The 18,146-nt window shown below is 39.8% G+C and overlaps 3 protein-coding genes and 3 long non-coding RNA genes across 17 annotated transcripts; 2 read left to right on the top strand and 4 right to left on the bottom strand.

The window, feature by feature from the left end:
- The first annotated feature begins 135 nt into the window (after positions 1–135).
- On the top strand, positions 136–2,759 carry LOC116931082. 4 transcript variants are annotated; one of them, XM_032938581.2, is made up of 9 exons: positions 136–843; positions 946–1,073; positions 1,142–1,248; positions 1,309–1,389; positions 1,487–1,620; positions 1,685–1,889; positions 1,958–2,092; positions 2,151–2,429; positions 2,492–2,759. In XM_032938581.2, the coding sequence occupies exons 1-9, from the start codon at positions 331–333 to the stop codon at positions 2,524–2,526; spliced, it is 1,617 nt and encodes a 538-aa protein (XP_032794472.2). In that variant the 5' UTR covers positions 136–330; the 3' UTR covers positions 2,527–2,759. The 4 variants fall into 4 exon arrangements, with proteins under 4 accessions (XP_032794472.2, XP_032794471.2, XP_032794469.2 ...); XM_032938580.2 differs by having other exon boundaries at positions 137–843; positions 1,487–1,626; positions 2,154–2,429; XM_032938578.2 differs by having other exon boundaries at positions 137–843; positions 1,487–1,626.
- A 929-nt stretch (positions 2,760–3,688) lies between these two features.
- Positions 3,689–5,198, bottom strand: LOC116931081. The gene is made up of 5 exons (XR_004398723.2): positions 4,986–5,198; positions 4,724–4,888; positions 4,442–4,628; positions 4,040–4,368; positions 3,689–3,956 (listed from the first exon to the last, which is right to left on the bottom strand). It is a non-coding gene; the product is annotated as an uncharacterized LOC116931081 (long non-coding RNA).
- Positions 5,192–6,105, top strand: LOC116931080. Its single transcript, XR_004398722.2, has 3 exons — positions 5,192–5,322; positions 5,747–5,834; positions 5,896–6,105. It is a non-coding gene; the product is annotated as an uncharacterized LOC116931080 (long non-coding RNA).
- A 1,216-nt stretch (positions 6,106–7,321) lies between these two features.
- LOC123475957 lies at positions 7,322–8,670 on the bottom strand. The gene is made up of 7 exons (XR_006651472.1): positions 8,338–8,670; positions 8,141–8,262; positions 7,922–8,053; positions 7,742–7,822; positions 7,610–7,681; positions 7,464–7,549; positions 7,322–7,374 (listed from the first exon to the last, which is right to left on the bottom strand). It is a non-coding gene; the product is annotated as an uncharacterized LOC123475957 (long non-coding RNA).
- A 1,545-nt stretch (positions 8,671–10,215) lies between these two features.
- On the bottom strand, positions 10,216–12,173 carry LOC116930470 (mitochondrial uncoupling protein 2). The gene is made up of 5 exons (XM_032937878.2): positions 12,018–12,173; positions 11,176–11,351; positions 10,993–11,102; positions 10,692–10,919; positions 10,216–10,619 (listed from the first exon to the last, which is right to left on the bottom strand). The coding sequence occupies exons 1-5, from the start codon at positions 12,171–12,173 to the stop codon at positions 10,216–10,218; spliced, it is 1,074 nt and encodes a 357-aa protein (XP_032793769.2).
- Positions 12,174–12,276: 103 nt separating this feature from the next.
- LOC116931067 (H(+)/Cl(-) exchange transporter 7) lies at positions 12,277–18,054 on the bottom strand. 9 transcript variants are annotated; one of them, XM_032938558.2, is made up of 20 exons: positions 17,793–18,054; positions 17,626–17,736; positions 17,367–17,565; positions 17,045–17,298; positions 16,804–16,981; positions 16,609–16,740; positions 16,371–16,530; positions 16,164–16,305; positions 16,002–16,095; positions 15,769–15,938; positions 15,522–15,701; positions 15,062–15,445; positions 14,910–14,993; positions 14,760–14,840; positions 13,959–14,683; positions 13,737–13,871; positions 13,623–13,661; positions 13,298–13,513; positions 13,113–13,232; positions 12,277–12,495 (listed from the first exon to the last, which is right to left on the bottom strand). In XM_032938558.2, exons 1-15 carry the CDS (start codon positions 17,946–17,948, stop codon positions 14,573–14,575), a joined length of 2,436 nt encoding a protein of 811 aa, XP_032794449.2. In that variant the 5' UTR covers positions 17,949–18,054; the 3' UTR covers positions 12,277–12,495; positions 13,113–13,232; positions 13,298–13,513; positions 13,623–13,661; positions 13,737–13,871; positions 13,959–14,572. The 9 variants fall into 9 exon arrangements, with proteins under 9 accessions (XP_032794449.2, XP_032794450.2, XP_032794448.2 ...); XM_032938559.2 differs by having other exon boundaries at positions 13,586–13,661; positions 13,737–14,683; XM_032938557.2 differs by having other exon boundaries at positions 13,298–13,568; positions 13,737–14,683.
- Between the last annotated feature and the right edge of the window lie 92 nt (positions 18,055–18,146).

Below are 18,146 nucleotides of genomic sequence, written 5' to 3'. Positions count from 1 at the left end.
AAAACAATTTAAAGTGGTGAGAATACTCACCCGATAAAGGAGTGAAAAACATCTATTGTACAATTTTGAACATATTAATGTGGTAACGTCAAAGATTTTCCGCAAAGATTTTCTCTGTGCTGTCTGCTATTTCAATCTTGAGCAGTTGAGCGCCAAAACCCAAAAGGAAAGAACATGCATCGGTGGCAGCAGTGCACCTACGTTTCCATTACCATTAGGAAAGATCTCGTCTAGTTTTCATTCTTTTACTGGATATTTTCTCGGTTTGAGGCCATCTGTTATGTTATATATGCTCACTGGATAAATCGAAATCTCTGCACAACGTCAAATATGGATGACCTATGGGGAGACGACGATCTAGATGCCGATGTAGTAGAAGAATGTGTGTTGCTTGCCACTCAAGCAAGTTATTGTTCCTCTCCCAAGCCCCAGCCCCAACGTCAACAGCATAGTTTCATTGAAAATAAACCAAAGTATGGATTTGAATTCAAACAACCAAGCCATCAGCTTCAAATTAATGTAACAAACCAGAAAACTGCACACCTGGTACATTCATCTACAGAATCAAATTGCAATAGCAACAGTAATGTGACAGCCAAGTTAGTGGATGTAGCTGAGCTAGAGCTACTGAAAGAAGAAAACCGAAGACTATGTGAAACAAATCTTATGAAAAATGGGGAATCCACCATATTACGAACTGATCTCCAGAGTGTTCGGGCAGCTATGGAGAAAAGAGAAATTGAAGTTTCTCATCAGCTAGCTTCCTTAAAAGAGAAAGTAATTCATATGGATACACAGTATTCAAAACAGCTAGAAGCATCAAAGACAGAAATGAAGTTCAAGGTTTTATTTTTTCTTTTTCCCAATATTATTTAGTCTGTGGTTGCATTATGTACCTTGTTTGATATATGCATGTTTTTTTATGAATTATTTACTAAATTTCAGGAATTAGAATTGGAGGAGTTACGAAACAAGTGCAAGAAGATTGAACAAAGTGCTAAAGAGCACCAGAAGAATAAAACACTTCCAATCTCCAACCAAGAATCACCAAACAGAAGAAAATTTCTAAACAGGTATTTTATTTATCTTCTATGAAAGCTTTTTTTTTTTAGAGGAATGTTTCATGTTGGTAATTCTTCAGATCCTCGTTTGAAATGGCTAAATATGACGCTAAAACTGCTACAATCGAAACAGGAATTCAAACTGAACCTATTAAACGATTCCGCCTAGATTCAACAGGCACAGAACGTAAAATTTCAAGTATGGTCTAAATTCTTTATTGCTGTGGCTCAATCTGCATTTCCTCAGTAGGAATGGATAACGCCACCGATACTTCAATTTTGATCGAAACACTCAAATTCAGCCTTCTGTCGTCCATGTACAATAACGGTAAATTGCTGATTTTGTTGTTCTCTCCCTCCCCCACCCATCCACCGTTCTTCTTCCATTCCATCCGGATCTTACTAAATCTGATCGATTCCGACAGCTATTTCGTATTCAACCGTTATGGAACAGCTAAAACTACGAATGATTTCTGGTGGGGTCCAAGAAAATTTGATAGACCTATTCCATAGCAGTGAACCCGGTATAGCCGAAATGATATGCAGCAACTTAGAGCGGGTCAAAGTATTTCAAGGCTTTCCATTCATTAAAATTAATTTTCATAAAATTATTTTTTTCGTAGAACGCAGATATTCTGAAGTCAAACATAGAATTTTTGTGTTGCTGGATCACCCATATTTTGCCCTTCGTCGAAAATCCAAAACGAGGCCGCCTTATTGAGATCCTTCTATCGGAAATTCGACGAATATCGTTTATCGATATGATGAGTCTATTATCAGCCATCGTAGCTCGTTTCGGCTTAGCGACGGTTTGCAACCGACAATCAGGTTAGTAATTATAAACGTTGGAAATAAACAAAAGTGAATAATGTTTTTTTTTTTTTTTTTTTTTTTAGGTTGCCTACTCGAGAAAACGGCCCTAAATCTCAAAGACTCGTATCTATCTTTGAATACAGAAGATAAATTTCAGGCAGCCCAAAAGCTGGTTCTGACTATTTCAACTATGCTTGCCTCTCCTGCATCAGAAAATTGTACTATAATGGTATAAAGTAATATATTTTTAAGTCGGCTAATTATCTTTCCTATTAGCAGTGAAAAAATGCTTGTGCATTCCGCATTTATTGAAGTCACTGGTTTTCGTTGTTCATCATCAAATTGAAGTTGATGGACTCACACCTCACGCTGCAGAGCGTAGGCTGAAAATGCTCGTTCAGGCTTTCAGGTTATCACTTGGTATTTTGAGCTCTCGTCGAGAGCCTTGGCTTACTTATAAGCATTCATCAGCAGAGGTGAATCGCTTGTATACAGTGCTAACAGCCATCTCTGTAGAGTTTCATGTACCAAAGGAAATAAGTCATGAAATTAATGGTATTTTAAACACAGAAATCTTTTCCAGTTATGTTTACCATATTTTGTATTTTAATTCTCAGTTTTGGCGTTTACCTTGCCTGGATTTGGACTCTAACTGCAGCTGTCCTCGTGATATTTCCCCGTTCAATATTGGATGTATATTCTGTTAGCTGTTACCCAGCATATTACTTCATATCTTAGTGCGAAAATATTTGTATCTCATGCCGCCGGAAGTATTGGGTTCGATTCTCACAAAGTTCGAAACAAAGTCTCGAAACTAAAACGAGAAAAAAAATTATAATTTCAAAACAGAACCGATCTTCGGCAAGTAAAGTTTTTATAGCATTACCGTGCATCAGGACTCATTATTATTACCAGTGTACAAGATTGACCAAAAGTCTGGGACAACAATGTCCAAATTTGTATGATTCATGACTCGACGGTTAAACATTAGCATATCCTGCCGAAAATCTAAGGTTCGAATCCCATTTAGCAATCGATCCAAAGATCTTTAAGTTGCGAGGCGGATGCCGTACAGATCTGGTAAAGAACCTCAGTTATCCATTCATTAACGTTGGAAATCATATCTACAATTTCACGTACTTGAATCAATTGGCGATGGTGGATAATCCTGGATCCCTTCAATTAGTGTATAATCTTGGAATATCACAAGATAAACGCGAAGTAAGACAGAAAATATAATAGCGGTAAAAAGTCAAACGACTTTCATGAACAACTTCACCTAGGTACAGCAATGTGCAAGAGCAGTAGATTTCATAATAATATCAGTTGTAGCTCAGTGGTAGAGCATTGGCTGCATAAGCTGAAGGTAGTGGGTTCGATCCCCAAGCAGCACATGTTGAATTAATAAGTACTTAATTAGAAAGTCTTCTAAAGGTTAATGCACGTTCATACGTTTAAAGTCAATTGAACTAGAACTAAAAACTACAATGAAATTCAAATGAAAAACATGCATGAAATGAAGTAACAACAAATTAACATTTTTAAATTTTTGTATTGTTTATATAGTATAAGTAGTTTAAGGCAATGTCTCCTCTTGCCATCAACCGAGACAAGCCGAGACACTGCCTCAATTGCATTTGAACCCCCGGGGAGATTACCCGGGGCGTGGCTAAGAGAAGCCGGAAGAGGATGGAAGGTTTCGGACAAGTTTTTACGTGAGCGATTAACCGTTATTCGGATTTGTGGGTAGCCTCTTCGCCCTCCAATGATATCATAGAACTTGAGGACCCCCACGTCCCCTTTCCGGACAGCGCACTCACAACCTTTGCTGCTGATCACAGTAGGGGCATGACCCCCTACGGGCTTATCATAAGTCAAGGGGAAACGGGGCCACAGAAAAGAAGGGAGCCCAGATATGCACTTCAATTTATAAAAATAACTTATTTTATCTTCGAGATGAATCAGCGACTAAAGGTAACGTTTAGGAAGCGTTCTTCGAAATTTCCACATGCGCTTTCAACTGTTATCATTTTAAAATCTCGTTTAGCTCGATGCCTCTTTTGATTCAGTATGATTATTAACCTATGTAAAGGAGATGAAACATGGATCAATATATAAACGTTTTTCTATCAATTTGTATTTAATAGAGAATTCAATAGTATTACCTCTCGTTCTGGGGAACTGATGGTATTCATTGTATTCAGCTAATGGTTTGACATGACATAGTCCGTTGCATCCTGCTCACCAGATTTCCGTTCTTATGTCAAGAAAAAGAATACCCTTTTCCGATTTACCTTTGCGGATCGATATAACCTCGAGATAAGAATAATCCATCATAGTTTTCTTTTGGAAATTGAAGAGAAGTACAACTTTTTTCGAAACACAAAGTTATTAAATTACGTGAGCAATGATGTCGAGGAAGTGAACATCATTTCAATTGATGCATCGGACGGCGAAGAAACTCTAACCAAAGAGCGACGATTTTCTAATACCTCTGCAAACAAGACAATAAATTGCACTTCAATTAGTTTTAATTATGGGTTTACAAGCAGAAAAAACCGACAGACCTAGAACTTCAGCTTTGGCCTGAGATGGTTCAAAACCTTCAACTTGATTTCAAGAGTTCTGCATCAAAATGACACACTGGGGAGGTCTGATGTCGCAAACGGGAGAGAGCCATTTTCGTTGAGACAAATGATCTCTTTCACAGTAGACACATGATCTAAATCTGCTGTCCAAAGAAGCAACATAATTCTATATAAAAAATTTTAAAAATGCCATTTTTGTTATACCTGTTTTGCTTTGTATAAATAATACCAATTTACAAACAGTCGTGATTTTTCAAATACCTTAACATCTTTTTACAATCTTTCCTATGACACTTCGTTGGAATCAAGACATGCTATGTTCCTTGTTCCAAGAATCAGGATAAAATTTCCAATACAAGAGTCATCTAAAGAAAGTCCACAACTGAAAATTTCCTTAAGGTAAGAGTATTTTAATACTGAATAGTCCTAGGTTCAATAACACTTTAGCTAATATAAATATGTGTCATAGATTTGCATATGAAAGCCAAATACAAACCCAAATAACTGTTTCAAGATAACTTACATGAATCTGGCATTGTGCAGATCAGCACAATGAGCAGAATTGTTTCCACTGTCTATTTTTTCACACTGTAAGGCTGAGTAATCCAAAATTCCAAATTAAACATTGATTTTGAATTAAGCCCGACTTTTAGTACAAAAATAAAACGAAAACAAAGTGCCGATTTTTTGTACACAAAAATCGGGCTTAATAGCTGAAATATATTTCGATAGATGGCAGTGCATCTAAGGTTTTCTGGTCCCGATCTAGTGGAATTTACATTCGTCTGAATCTGAAGTGCGCCATCGCCATTGTGAACGAAGCATGGGTCACTACAAATCATCTTCTGATACGTTGTCCGGTTTATAAAGATCTTTTATTACTTTAATATGTCATTTTGTAATTCCTTGGGCTTAAACATTCCCTAGTCAACAAAGAAACTGCTTTTCTCACTTTACTTTTACCAATTATTTGTATACTCGTACATTTAGTTGATTATAGAAAACATCTTGCCATTCACACGAATGCCTTTGTCTTATCTGATCGTGTTAACATGCTAATTCGTTCTTGCCACTGACCAAAGCTTTTTTGTCAAATTTTGCATCTTTCTAAAATTTAATCACACAAAAGCATTCTGGCATGTGTCAGGCAACGGGTTTCAGGAATGGCATGGTCCCCTGTTGAGCCTGGCCTACACCCTTGGTTATTGAAAATTATTATCTATGTTATAGCTTTGCTATTATGAAGGATTTTGTTCATTTATTTGTTCTTTTTCTTTTGTTTAGGTGTTGGAACAAGTCATTACATGGAGCTGGAGCGTTAATTTGGGACTTGATTTGTCATCTTTTGGTTGAGGTGGAAAAACACAGATTGGTAAGAATGGAAAGATAGCAGCATTAACACCTCAACTCTTGTTATTTTGTCTATTTTCCAGGACCCACTATTTTATTCCCACACTTATCATTGGAATTCTGGGATGGTAGCTGTTGTTGCAGGACACTCTCCTTGGTTCGTTAGTGAGGTTCCAGAAAGCAGCATTCCAAGAGCAAGAATACAATTTGCCGGCCGTCAACATAATATAGATTGTTTAACTTTGTTTTCTAACCTTGGTGGTGAAATCAAATTATATTGAGATTTAAAAGTTTTTGAAGCTATTTGCCTACTAGTGAGAAAACATGTGAACGAAGAGTTGCCAAAATTTGTCAACAGAACCAAATGAAAAACATGGATTAAATTCAACAAAACTACTTTGAGGTTGCAGTGGCATAAATTTAAAGTTGGTGCCAGGATAATGGCTATCCATGTTGAGAATTTGAATTGCAAATTATAGTTCTGCCTATAGGTAAAAGTATATAAAGTATACAAGTACTTGTTGCCTATAGATTTCTCAATGGTAATTAAAGTTTGCATGTCTTGGAATTGGTTTTCTTCTTCAATTATAAAATTCAATACACAACGATATAAATGGAATTGGTTTTGTATTTATCCCACCTCCACCCACAATTCCACCTCAGTTTTACATCACATGTTATACAATATATACAATACATACATGCATATAAACACAAACACTTAAGTTAACCCGTTGGCTGCCAAGCCATTACAACCCGTAGGTTGTTTTTCTACATTCGCTACGCATCGTTTCAGAGGGATCCGATGAAATGGGGACTTGTCCGAAGACAAGTCCGGGCTGACTTGACAATGGAGACCTTTACGGGAATGCACACCCCAGGTACTCCACCATCGCATCGACAAGGGGAAGTCCCTACTGGTGCATTGCCTACGGCGCCCTAAGGCGCAAGGCGACTGCCCCACCCCATGGGTGATCAACCATGGGGCAGAACAGCGCCGCCGGTCCCTAAACTAAAAAAAAAAGGGGAGCAAAATGGGTGGCAGCCAACGGGTTAACTTTAAACATACAACAATACAAAACAATACAAAACAATACAAAACAAAACAAAATACCAAAAACGCGACGTTCCACGATGACGGTGATGAGGAGAAGCCGGGCGCGAGCAAAGACGGTAAGGCGAGGATGGCGAGGCGAAGATGGCGAGGCGAAGACGGCGAGGCGAAGACGGCGAGGCGAGGATGGCGAGGCGAGGATGGCGAGGCGAAGACGGCGAGGCGAGGATGGCGAGGCGAAGACGGCGAGGCGAGGATGGCGAGGCGAAGACGGCGAGGCGAGGATGGCGAGGCGAAGACGGCGAGGCGAGGATGGCGAGGCGAAGACGGCGAGGCGAGGATGGCGAGGCGAAGACGGCGAGGCGAGGAAGGCGAGGGAAGACGGCGAGGTGAGGATGGCGAGGCGAAGACGGTGAGGCGAGGATGGCGAGGCGAAGAGGCGAGGCGGGGAGGGGGGTTTGGTCCACACAACTGGTAGGATGCCCTTTTCAGCCTGGGTGGATGTTGCCTGAAAAGAAAATTGACAAATGAGAATGACAACGCAATTTTTAATGCAAAAACCCATTTTATTTTATTTATTTTTTTTTTTTTACTCACAAGGAAATTCCATGAGGAATCTAAAACTGCATGACTCGTTCGGGAAGACGATTTGGCAGCAGGATTAACAATGACATTTTCAATTTCTACAAAAAAAATTTAGATGTGAAAATGAGAAATCCAGATAACCCATCAAATGAAAATACCATGGTATGGCAATGGAGATGAACCTTTATTCCTGTTTGCATTTGGCAGGCTAAGAAGAGAGGAAGAGAAGCCTGTGTAGAGATAATTGTTACAGGTGCATGTAGTAGAAGATAAGTAATATTCTGTAATACCACAATGAAGAGCTGAAGTGTATGGAGGATGGCTGGCTGAGCAGAGAAGCTTTAGATTCTGGATACATGGGATGATGAAGGCTGATGATTAGCAACACATAGTAGACAAAGACTGTTGTTTAGTGATGAGAGAACACATCACGAAGCTAAAACAAAAGAGTTCAAGTCCATTAACAATACCTGAACAGGATGGTGATGTTCATTTCTCAGGCATAGTGGTTACTGTGGGTCTTCTTAAAGTGTCAGCATCCCTTGTGGTACGTTGATAGCAGGAAGGCAGGCTACTGGTTCAGCAACTGACAAGGCAAAACTCTACCACATACAATAAGCAATCTATGTTAAGGATTTCTTTTTCAATACTTACACAACGATAGCAATACTGAACAGATAATAACATACCGCAATTTTTTGACGAAAAATCTTTTGAAACACTAAACAGGTATAAACGTAACAAACACCCATTTAACTTGTCACTCGTAATATTAATCATAGACGTACATCAACGCCATCTAGTTTTCCGCCTGAAATCCAAAGAAAATATATTTTACCTTTAAATCAGTAAAATTCTTGCTTTTAAGTGCTTGAACTTTGCTAACCTAAAACAGTTGGTTCCAATTTTAAATATATAAACCAAGAATATCAACTACTAGTTGCAAGACGAGGCGCTAAACATTTGTAGTTAAAACTGTCGTTGCTCGTAGGGTCAGCCTGTACGTGTTGATAGCAAGAAAAACACGGAATAAAAGCAGCAACAACCTAACGCATGCAAGAAAAACATTTGAAATTTTTAGAGTAATACAGCTCATTTTTTACTTTTTGCAAATTGTCATGAAAATTTTCCAGAAGTAACCGGAAGTAGCCAATATCTCCAGAAATATTGAGCCCATAACAAAACGAGTAGGATTTTCGTGATCCTTATCAAATTTGGGGTTGGAATGACATGTTTTTAGCCAAAAGTCGGATTTGACCAAAATCGCGATTTTTCATGAACGTTCAGGAAAATTTGCGATTTTTGACGATTTTCGGGTATTTTGAGCTGATCCATGGACTCGACCCCAAATTTGACGAGGATCACGAAAATGTGAATCTTTTTTCTAACAGACCAACAAATAAGGAGTTATTTGGCATTTTAAAACCGGAAGTAAAACCGGAAGTTGAAATTCCAGAAATCTAAAAAATGAACTTTGTTCTGCTTTAAATGGTTAACAAGATTTTGATAGTTGTAAAAGTAAACTATTGTTTACAAAAGTTATGCGGTGCTTTAAAAGTTCTAAAAGTACAATTTTACTTTATGAAGTAAAGTACAAAACATTTGTCGATTTCGGATGGCTGCACTCGGTGCAGTAGCCAGTGCACACTGGCTCGGAGCGAGAAGAGTCATGTGACGTCATGCACTCCACCGGGTTGTCAGAAAATGGAGGTTACACTCGAACACTTTTTTCACTTATTACGCCGGTGGAGGACGTAACAGACGAAAGAAAAAAAGGCTCCTATCACTAAACAACACACTCTCTAAATTCGTCTGCTAGAAATTGCACTGCACCGCTTGCACTGACTTAAAAGGTCGGGCAAGAAAGTGCAGTTTTCGAGTGACCTCTAGGACGGTGCCGGAGTGCCACTGGAACGTACAAATTCGATGCACCGAAAAAGTGGATTGCACTAAGATTACCACTCGAACAACTTTTTCTCGGGGCAATTGCACCAGTGCAGAAAAGTGCAGCCATCCGAAATCGACAAATTGTTTAACACGTGTCGTCTGCTTAAACGATGAAATCGATAAATAACTTTAAAGGAAATTTAGAATCCATAGTAATTCTATTCCTCCTATTGGTATCGCTAGATGTATGTGTTGCTGATTATTTTCAGAACAAAAAAATTAATGGTGCTTCCTTGGGTACTGAAAATATAGGGAGTAATTTGACGTTCCATAGGTTTGACGAGGAAACCAGTAACTGAAGCGAAATCAGTGTTCAATTTTAATAATACCATGTCATTATTTTTCTCCAAGGCTATCGGGATCTTCGCGAACACCGAGAGCCGTTGAGTTTTAAAAATTATGGTCATTACCTTCTTTCGTTGCTCATTATCAGTTGCAATAGATGCATAACAGCGCCATCTAGTTTTACTAATTATAAACCAAAGATTAAAGAATTATTAAACTTTACGGTGGGAAACAATTCTTGGAAGGATTTACGTAAAAGATTATTTTGCAGGGTTTAATCAAAATACTAATGACGAAACAATTACTTGTCAAGGGACTGTTTAAGAAAAAAATGGTGTATTCGAGTGCTCGAATTTAAAAGAAAGTAAAGAATATTATTACAAGCCTTCGATCAAATGTAATACAGAGGACCCGATTACCTGATTAAATGAATAGGACAAATAAATTTTCGCGTCGTATAACTGTAGCAATAGAAAACCATAAAAGCAACTTTTCACAAAAGACATCCGATTTGCGCATAATGCCTTTGACATTAATGTCTGTTGAGCACCGTTGGTTGGTTATACGCCACCAAAACAAGACGTTTGAACTGTTCGTACGTAATCCACATGCAAATATTCCAAGACACCAGACGAGAGAAAGAAGGCATAAAGCCTTTGTAGAAGGCTCCTGGGCCCTCTTTCATCATCATTCGGACGGCACAATCAACGGCCCCTCGGTACTGGCCAACTGGTGCGTTCATGAAACGCGTTTTTACTACATCAACGGGTGAAGCGACCACTGTGGTACAGAATCCGGCTGCCACCGCAGCAGAAAAATGGCAAGGAACGCCGTCCTTAAGCAAGCCAGAATTCAAGATATATTCTTTGAAGAGGTCGTAACAAACAATTTCAGCCACATTCACAATTGCGTTGCGGCTTATATTGGGCAAGGTTCCTGTAAAACGTTTTGATAGACTTTTACAATCTAGACGAACGTCGATGGCTAATTTTGTTATAATAATCATACCTTTCCATAAACCAGCAACTCCTTCTTTCCGAGCAATAGTGGAATAAGCGTTCATGGTGCTGGAATATCGTTTAATTCCAGTGGCCGAGCGAGCCTCTGCTTGCATTCGTACTTTAACAACATCGGTCGGTTGAGCAAAGAGCACAGCCAAACCTCCTGTGGTAATTCCTGCGCATATTCGCACAGATATGCTAGCGTTCGTGTTTTTGTTGGCTGAGTTTCGTCCTCCTGTAATGAAACATGCAGATTAAACTTATCCTCATATCCTTGAATAGGTTAATATAAAAATAAGGGCTAATACCGTTAAGGGTTTGTAGGTACAGCAATTTGATTGAGTCGTACAGCCCAATTCGGATGGAGGCGAAACACATTTGACGCTGAAGTCCGGCAACCAGTCCATTGTATAGAGCCCTTAATAATTAAGGGTAAACCGTTTCTTTAGTGCCTTGTCATTTTAGGAGGCTAACCGTCACCCTCTAATTACTTTGGCCCTTCTTGGCGGGCAATAGTTGAGACTGTGCCAATCATGCCTTTGTATTGAGACGAAGCCGCTGAATGTTCAACCATCACAGCCGTAGCACCATGTCCTCCAGCACCCAAAGTCGAGGCCGCTGTGGTAATGTAGTAACGTACGGGTGCCGCACCAGCCTCTCCTTGAATCTATGAAAAATTAATGTTCAAATAAGAAATTGATTAAAGAAGTATTCGGATAAGTGTATGGCACGTACAGAGACTCATTAGGGTCAATGATAAATTAGACAGTAAGTAGGTCGTGAAAGTATTTGTCTTTCCACATTGAGAGAACTAAAACTTAAAACTTATGCCCGCCGGACTAAGCGAGTTCGATACCCTAATATGAATCGAGTGTTGAACCTTGTTTCTTTTTCTAAACAGGACAAGAGAAAGCACTTCTTAGACAGGAGAAGCCAGTCCGGTTTAAACCAGTGCGAACACGATGGGTGTCACACAAAAGGCCATCCGCGAGAAGCATTTTTCTTTCTAAATAGGGACAAAATACCCCTACAACCTTCAAAGTCCTTGACTATTTAAGCCAGTGACAGGGCAATACATCTCGAGAGATCATATCATTAAGTAAAAACCGAGAACAAGAAACTATGTTTGGGTCCGCCTTAAGTGTGGACCAAAAAAACCACAAGGTTTCGGAGCCAGTTGCTTTCACATAGGAGACAAACAACGGGACTTGTAGTCCCCCTCATGAAAAACAACACAAAATATTTGATATGCAATAAAGTATTCAAGGGATCTATGCATCTATCTCTTACTACGCAAAAGTAAAGCCTTTGTGCAACATGTGTTTATTTTTACCTGCAACCGGACTTTGGCTGTGTCGAGAGGAAACGTGATGAGATCAGCGACGCAAGCAGCCGATCCAGCTGTGAGAAGCTTAACTGGAAGCGATGGTTCCCGCAATTCAATCGATCCGCCCGTCATTTTGGGGGCTGAAGCCGTGATCGGAGCCATTGTATTATAATTAGTTTTTTATTTTTTAATCTAACAGTCCCAAAAGAAAGAATTTTTAAATAAGTAACGAGAATCCAAACACAAAATGCTAAATCAAAATTACCTGTTTTTTTCCAAATAAGGATGTAGATTTAATTTAAAAACGAATCAAATACGGTTAGTTGGGTAAGGATCGCAGTATTCGTGGAATGGATTTGTTCTTGTTTTTCCCGAAAATCGTCAAAGAGACGGTGAAGGGCCTGGCGAAAACAGCCGGGAGTAAACAATCGCCAGTTGAGCGCGACAGCCGATTCGTTTTGTTTTACGACCATAATACACTTGTCTGCAATAAAAAGATAAGTTAGACAAATTAAATGTCGTCTTATGCCTAATCAAGCCTTAGATTACTTATACACCATAACACCAAGATAGGGATGCAGAAGTATTTTTATATTAGCCTTCATCGATAGTCTAACGTTCTGGGCAAACAACATAACTGGGCGTTTTCGACCTTCCTGGAGGACAGTCGTAACAATTCCCAAGGTCCAAACTGTACATGACTTTGTACTTTGGCCATGAAACAACTTGTTCGACAACCTGCGCTTTACTTACTAGTTACACTTTGTGTATTCTGCCAGTTCTCCTTTTTGACTTATGAATTTTCTTAGCAGCTAAAAACAAAAAATCGCTTGAAAGAAATATTAGATCGCCAACACTACCCGGAATCGTAGAGCTCTAGAAAAAAGTGATAGCAAGATGCTTTCTTTGTCCCCGCCACCCTCACCTCTAGCTAGAACCAGTTTCAACTGGAAACCCACGTGGGTGCAATAGGAAGGGAAAATCAATAGGGATAGTAGGACCAAGCAAGGTGCCTTTAAAAACAGACTGTACAGGTTCCTTGAAACTTGGATTCCACAAGTTAAAATAGTTTTAAAAACTAAATATGTTTTCTTACAATACCTGAGAGAAAGCCAACGTTATTGGTCGACTACCTGGAGCCCAAATTTTGACAGGAAAACTGAGGATTTGGACAACAACTGCAAGGCGAATGCAAGCAAACCAGATGAACAGCTTAAATTTCTAAAACACATAAAAACATCAAATAAAACAAATGAACTAAAAGACGCAGCAAAACAGAGCCTTACCTTCGCCAACGATGGGAATTCCTGAATATTACGACAAGAGGGAGTCCCGTCCCGGTTTATATGCGTCCGCGATCGTCGCTTGCCGTGGATCCACCAAAGTCCATGTACAATGGTTTGAAAGAGGGTGTGTCGCGCTGCGTCGCTTTCTGATTGGCTGCGCTTGGTTTCCATTCGTTTGTTGCTGTGTGGTTTCTTGTTCAGAAATCTGCCGCTATGCTAATGCCCAAGGAAAACGGCTCAGACGCGTTCCGTTCATTACTTTAGAAAATAACTAATATCCTATCTTACTTTCGCTTTCAGTACACATACGATCATTACGCATTACCTGGAATTAGGACGTGAATGGGTCTGGAACTGCAGTGGTCTAAAATTTTGCGAAAAATGTATGTACATATATTTGTCTTTCTGTTTATAGTATGTATGGATTCTTAAAACCAACCTACAGACGAGTTGTATTCTTGGTGCATTGGGGCCGTCTAACTCCAAAAAGCTCGAGCTTCGGCGGCTTGAACCGGCTGGAACTGGAAATCCCCTACTGACCTGATTCCGCTCAGTCTCACGCGACGGGCAATTCCTAGCAAAAAGAAAAACAAAAAGAGCGAAATACCTTTTGTAAGGCAAAACAGATGATCTTGCATGCCACAATAATTTTGCGATGTACCGGTTGCTATGGTGACCAAATCTAGAGCAAAAGAGGAATTCAAGGTTTCTACGCAACATCGCGTATATTATTTAAGAACGCTAACATCTACTTGGCTTATAAAATAGTAAATCGTTAGCAATCCATCATGGGGAACTCAACAAGGCTATTTTTTGGTCATCAAACGTGAAGAATACTTGGAATGACCGTTGGCGGAAAGACATCGATGGGATTGGGGAACCTTTTTTGATTCAAGGCCAATATTCAAAACCAAAAGCAACCTAAGATAAAACTATTAATCTACTACTACCACCTAAAATGTAAGGTTGCGAAACAAAACAACCAAAAAAAGAGGGAAAACAAGACGATAAAAAACAAAACAAAAACACAACAGACTGTGCCCGCTCGACTTTCAACGAAAAAGAAAGAAGCTCGAGATGAAATCACATTTAAGCTTTACGATCGGAATGACATGTTTGTTTTAAAAAGGACTAGAGGGAACTTTCCAATACAGGTTGGGGATGGAGGGCGGGGGACTAAACTATTACGCAATGAACCAAATTGTGCGCGTTATCGTTTAAAGGAAGCGTTGGGATCGAAGTCCTATTGGTGCCAAAAGAAAATTAATATCGCGATCACAGTTGGACGCCATGACCGCCTAGTGGAAGTTCGACAAAGTCAATTGTTCCACAGCAGATTCGAGCTCGATAACGAGCCAAAGTCTTGCGCGTTATCATGCCAACAACCTACAAAGGTAAATACAAAAAACATCGCGTGATTTTATTTTCAATGACATTGGCCTGTTATTTGGTTTACGATCACCTCATTATTATCATCGGTGACGATCAAGTGCCGAAGTCCTAGAGCTCGGAAGAGCTGGAAAGTGCGAGGCAGTGACGCATGCTAGCGAAGAGATAAAGGTTGACTATTACATAAAGCCTTTGCATCTACAATAGTGTTACAAATAATTACCATAGGGACTGTGTAAGGCGTCGGATTCAAGTAAGGACGTAAATCCAAATATGAAGAACGTTCCTCCTCAGTGAAATGCATACCCTGATTTTTTTTTTGTTTTTTGTGTGAAGCATTAATCAAAAGAGACTTATGATGTAGGACAGATTTACCTGGAACGTAGGGTAGCGTGGATAATACATACGGAATGTCTCAAGAGGGACAGGAGTTTGAGATGTGCCTCCTGTTGGCGAAGTACAGAATGCTTTTTCTTTAAGCAAAATTTTCAGTTGGCTGCGTAGGATTAATCCTCGCAACATCCCGAAGCTGTTCTGCTTGCCTTGTGGACCAGCAAACCGATCTTCGAATATCAGTGGGAATCCTTGATGGGAGGTTTCTTCCAACACGCTGAGGATAGTAGACACACGCTCGACTTCCCTGAGAACAACAACAGGCTTGCTCATGATGTCGCGAGCCTCTGTGCCGTAGCAGAGAGGAGGTGATGACCATGGCAACATTGGCAATCCAGCTAACTGCACATTCATGTCGTATATCCCCTGTATAAATAAAGAAATTACAACGAGTTTTAATTAAGCGTCACAGGGCACAAAATGAATCTACAAAGCTACATACCGCGTTGAAGCAATCTCCTACTAGCTTAGCTGTTAGTAGGGTCAGCATAAGACCTAATCCGAGAGAGAGATTTCCTGTTGTTTCGATTAGAATCACAGCCAATGAGAGTGTAACTCTGGCTATTCCGCCCAACTGCGAAGCTGCACCAATCAAAGCGTACTTTCCAGGATCTGCCCATGCCTGCATAAAAAGAACAAAAACAGTTAGCAACTATCACAGATGGAAATGTTTTTCCACCAAAGCTTACAGCTCCTTCGGTTAATCGATAGAGACCAAGGCCGACCAGGCGACCCCAAGCTGCACCGGAGAGGAGGGCCGGAATAAAGATCCCGCTTGAAATGCTGAGTCCATACGTCCAGCACGCAAGGAAAACATAAGTTATAAAAAATAATCCTACCGACAATGGATTGTGGGTGCCTGCATATGCTCAAACGTATTACAACTCCCCATTCCATTTTGTTTACTAAAGATTTACCAGACCTGGTTGGTCGTGAAACAGGGCACGCACGCTAGCTTCAGGCGTTTGGAGCCACATAGCAGCTACTGCATTAAACTGACCGTCTTCGCAAAACATCTGTAGAAAACAAAAACACCACTTCGGTGAGATTAGTGGGCAAGTTTGATTCAGACTCTGTAGCCTACCTGGATTGGGAAATCGATATCGTCTTTAGCACCAAGGGGTTTGCAATCATTCACACAATAAATCATTACGAAGCCGGTGGTGACGGTGACAGAGCAAACAACAATTACTTCCAAGACTTTCGCCCAGCGGCTCAATATAAATCTAGAAAAAGAAAAGGCATAATAGTAATGGCAGGAACGATTAGAGCTTTTTCTTTTATCGAATACCGCCGGCGGAAAACACTTATATGATAATTCATCTGATTGAAAAGTGCCCCAATGAGTCCTCCAATGATGCCCATTCCTATGAAAATGGGTAATTCCAACAAAGCAAAAGGAATATCTGGGAACTTTCCGAAATTGAGCAATCCGTCATATGCTAACTGACCTGTAAAGACAATAGAAAAAAGGTAAGAGTCCTGTGAAAGATATATATATACGTATATATAAAAGAATCAGGAAATACCTATTTGGCCATGATATGCGCTGAGAACAACGTTCAACGTGAACGCAGATACCATTGAACAAAAAAAAATTCTCCAAGTCATGTTTTGGTTCCAAAAACTAGAACCTTCTTCCAGACTGAACAACACACCACCTACGGTAATATATCGTATTCTTATAATAAACAAGTAAATGTGCAAAATATTAGAAATATTACCTATTGGTGCTCCAAAAGCTGCAGCAACTCCAGCTGCAGCACCTCCCGTTACGAAGTCGCGCTTCTCTTGGTCGCAACGAAACTCTTTTAAAATACCAAAATCGAAGCCCAAAGAAGTGCTTTTTCCTTGTGATAAACCGGCGGCAACAGCTGCGCCGGAATGAACCATAGGACCTTCCTAGAAGATAAACGCGAATTTGTAAACCTGTTACGTATTCACATTGCGTAAATGCATACATACCTTTCCTACAGCTAAGCCACCCAACACAGAGCATGTTACGCCAGCTGCTTTGACGAACAGGGTTTTCAGCCGATGTAAACGATGTACATTAATGCCATTTAAATAACATTTAACTAAAGGAATGCCACTGCCTGCAGCCACTGGTTCACCATATGTGACCAACAATGAAGCAATAAAAGCAAAACCACAACTGATACCCAACCATTGTAGGTATGGAATGTATAGACAATTTTCTGTAACACATTTGTCAATATCTGTAAAGAAAGAAGATTGTTAGTGATTTAAGAAGATTTTTTTCTTGTATACTAGGTGGCCATCTTACATTTCTTTAAAAATCCATATTTGAGTTTTGTGATTTCAACTACACATATGTCAATTGTGCAGGCAATTAGAGCAGTACAAACTCCAATAAAAAATACAACAACCCATCTAATGACCCCTTGCTTTGTTAGAGAAGATGGAGTTTTTCTTGAATTTTCTTCTTTAAATACTCTACTTTCCCATGGTTCATAATCTAAGCTCTGTCACACAATGTTGCTTTTAGAAAAATGTCATAGTATTAGAGAAAGAAATGAAAATACTTCAAATTGTGAGGAAAGTGTGGTTAGCATTTCCGGTGGAAGTCTTCTAAATGTAACACTTTGCCTTCCAGGCATTTCTGGTTCTCGGTTATTTTCTAGTAGAGGAACTGCCTGTAAAAAGCTTTTACATAAGTCAAACATCTGGAAAAAAATTTACGACTTCGTACTCCATTGATGCTTCCATAACTAACATGTCGATCTCTACTTCGTAGCTGAAAATGCGACGAATCATAAATTATAGCACCATCAGCACTATTTGAGGGCAAACCTTGATTGGGTTTCAAACGCTTGCCATTTATTAAGGTTTCAGTTTCAGTATCCATTTCTTAGCACGTACACGTGCATCAGACACCCACTTTTTCTTAACAGCCAGACAGCAATAGGGAGAATGGCAAATGCCAGACGCAAGCTGATCACAGATCAAACGAAATAAGCAAATGCTCGAATTATTTAGGGTCGCACTAGCAACCGAAAATATGCCAGGATGTGCATTGACCGTTGGCCTTGGCCACTTGGCCGGT

The sequence above is a fragment of the Daphnia magna genome, linkage group LG9, assembly GCF_020631705.1.
Source record: "Daphnia magna isolate NIES linkage group LG9, ASM2063170v1.1, whole genome shotgun sequence".
In the NCBI taxonomy this organism is placed as follows: domain Eukaryota; kingdom Metazoa; phylum Arthropoda; class Branchiopoda; order Diplostraca; family Daphniidae; genus Daphnia; species Daphnia magna.
The sequence above is the reverse complement of the archived record's forward strand: the minus strand, read 5'-3'. Positions and strand labels throughout refer to the sequence as shown.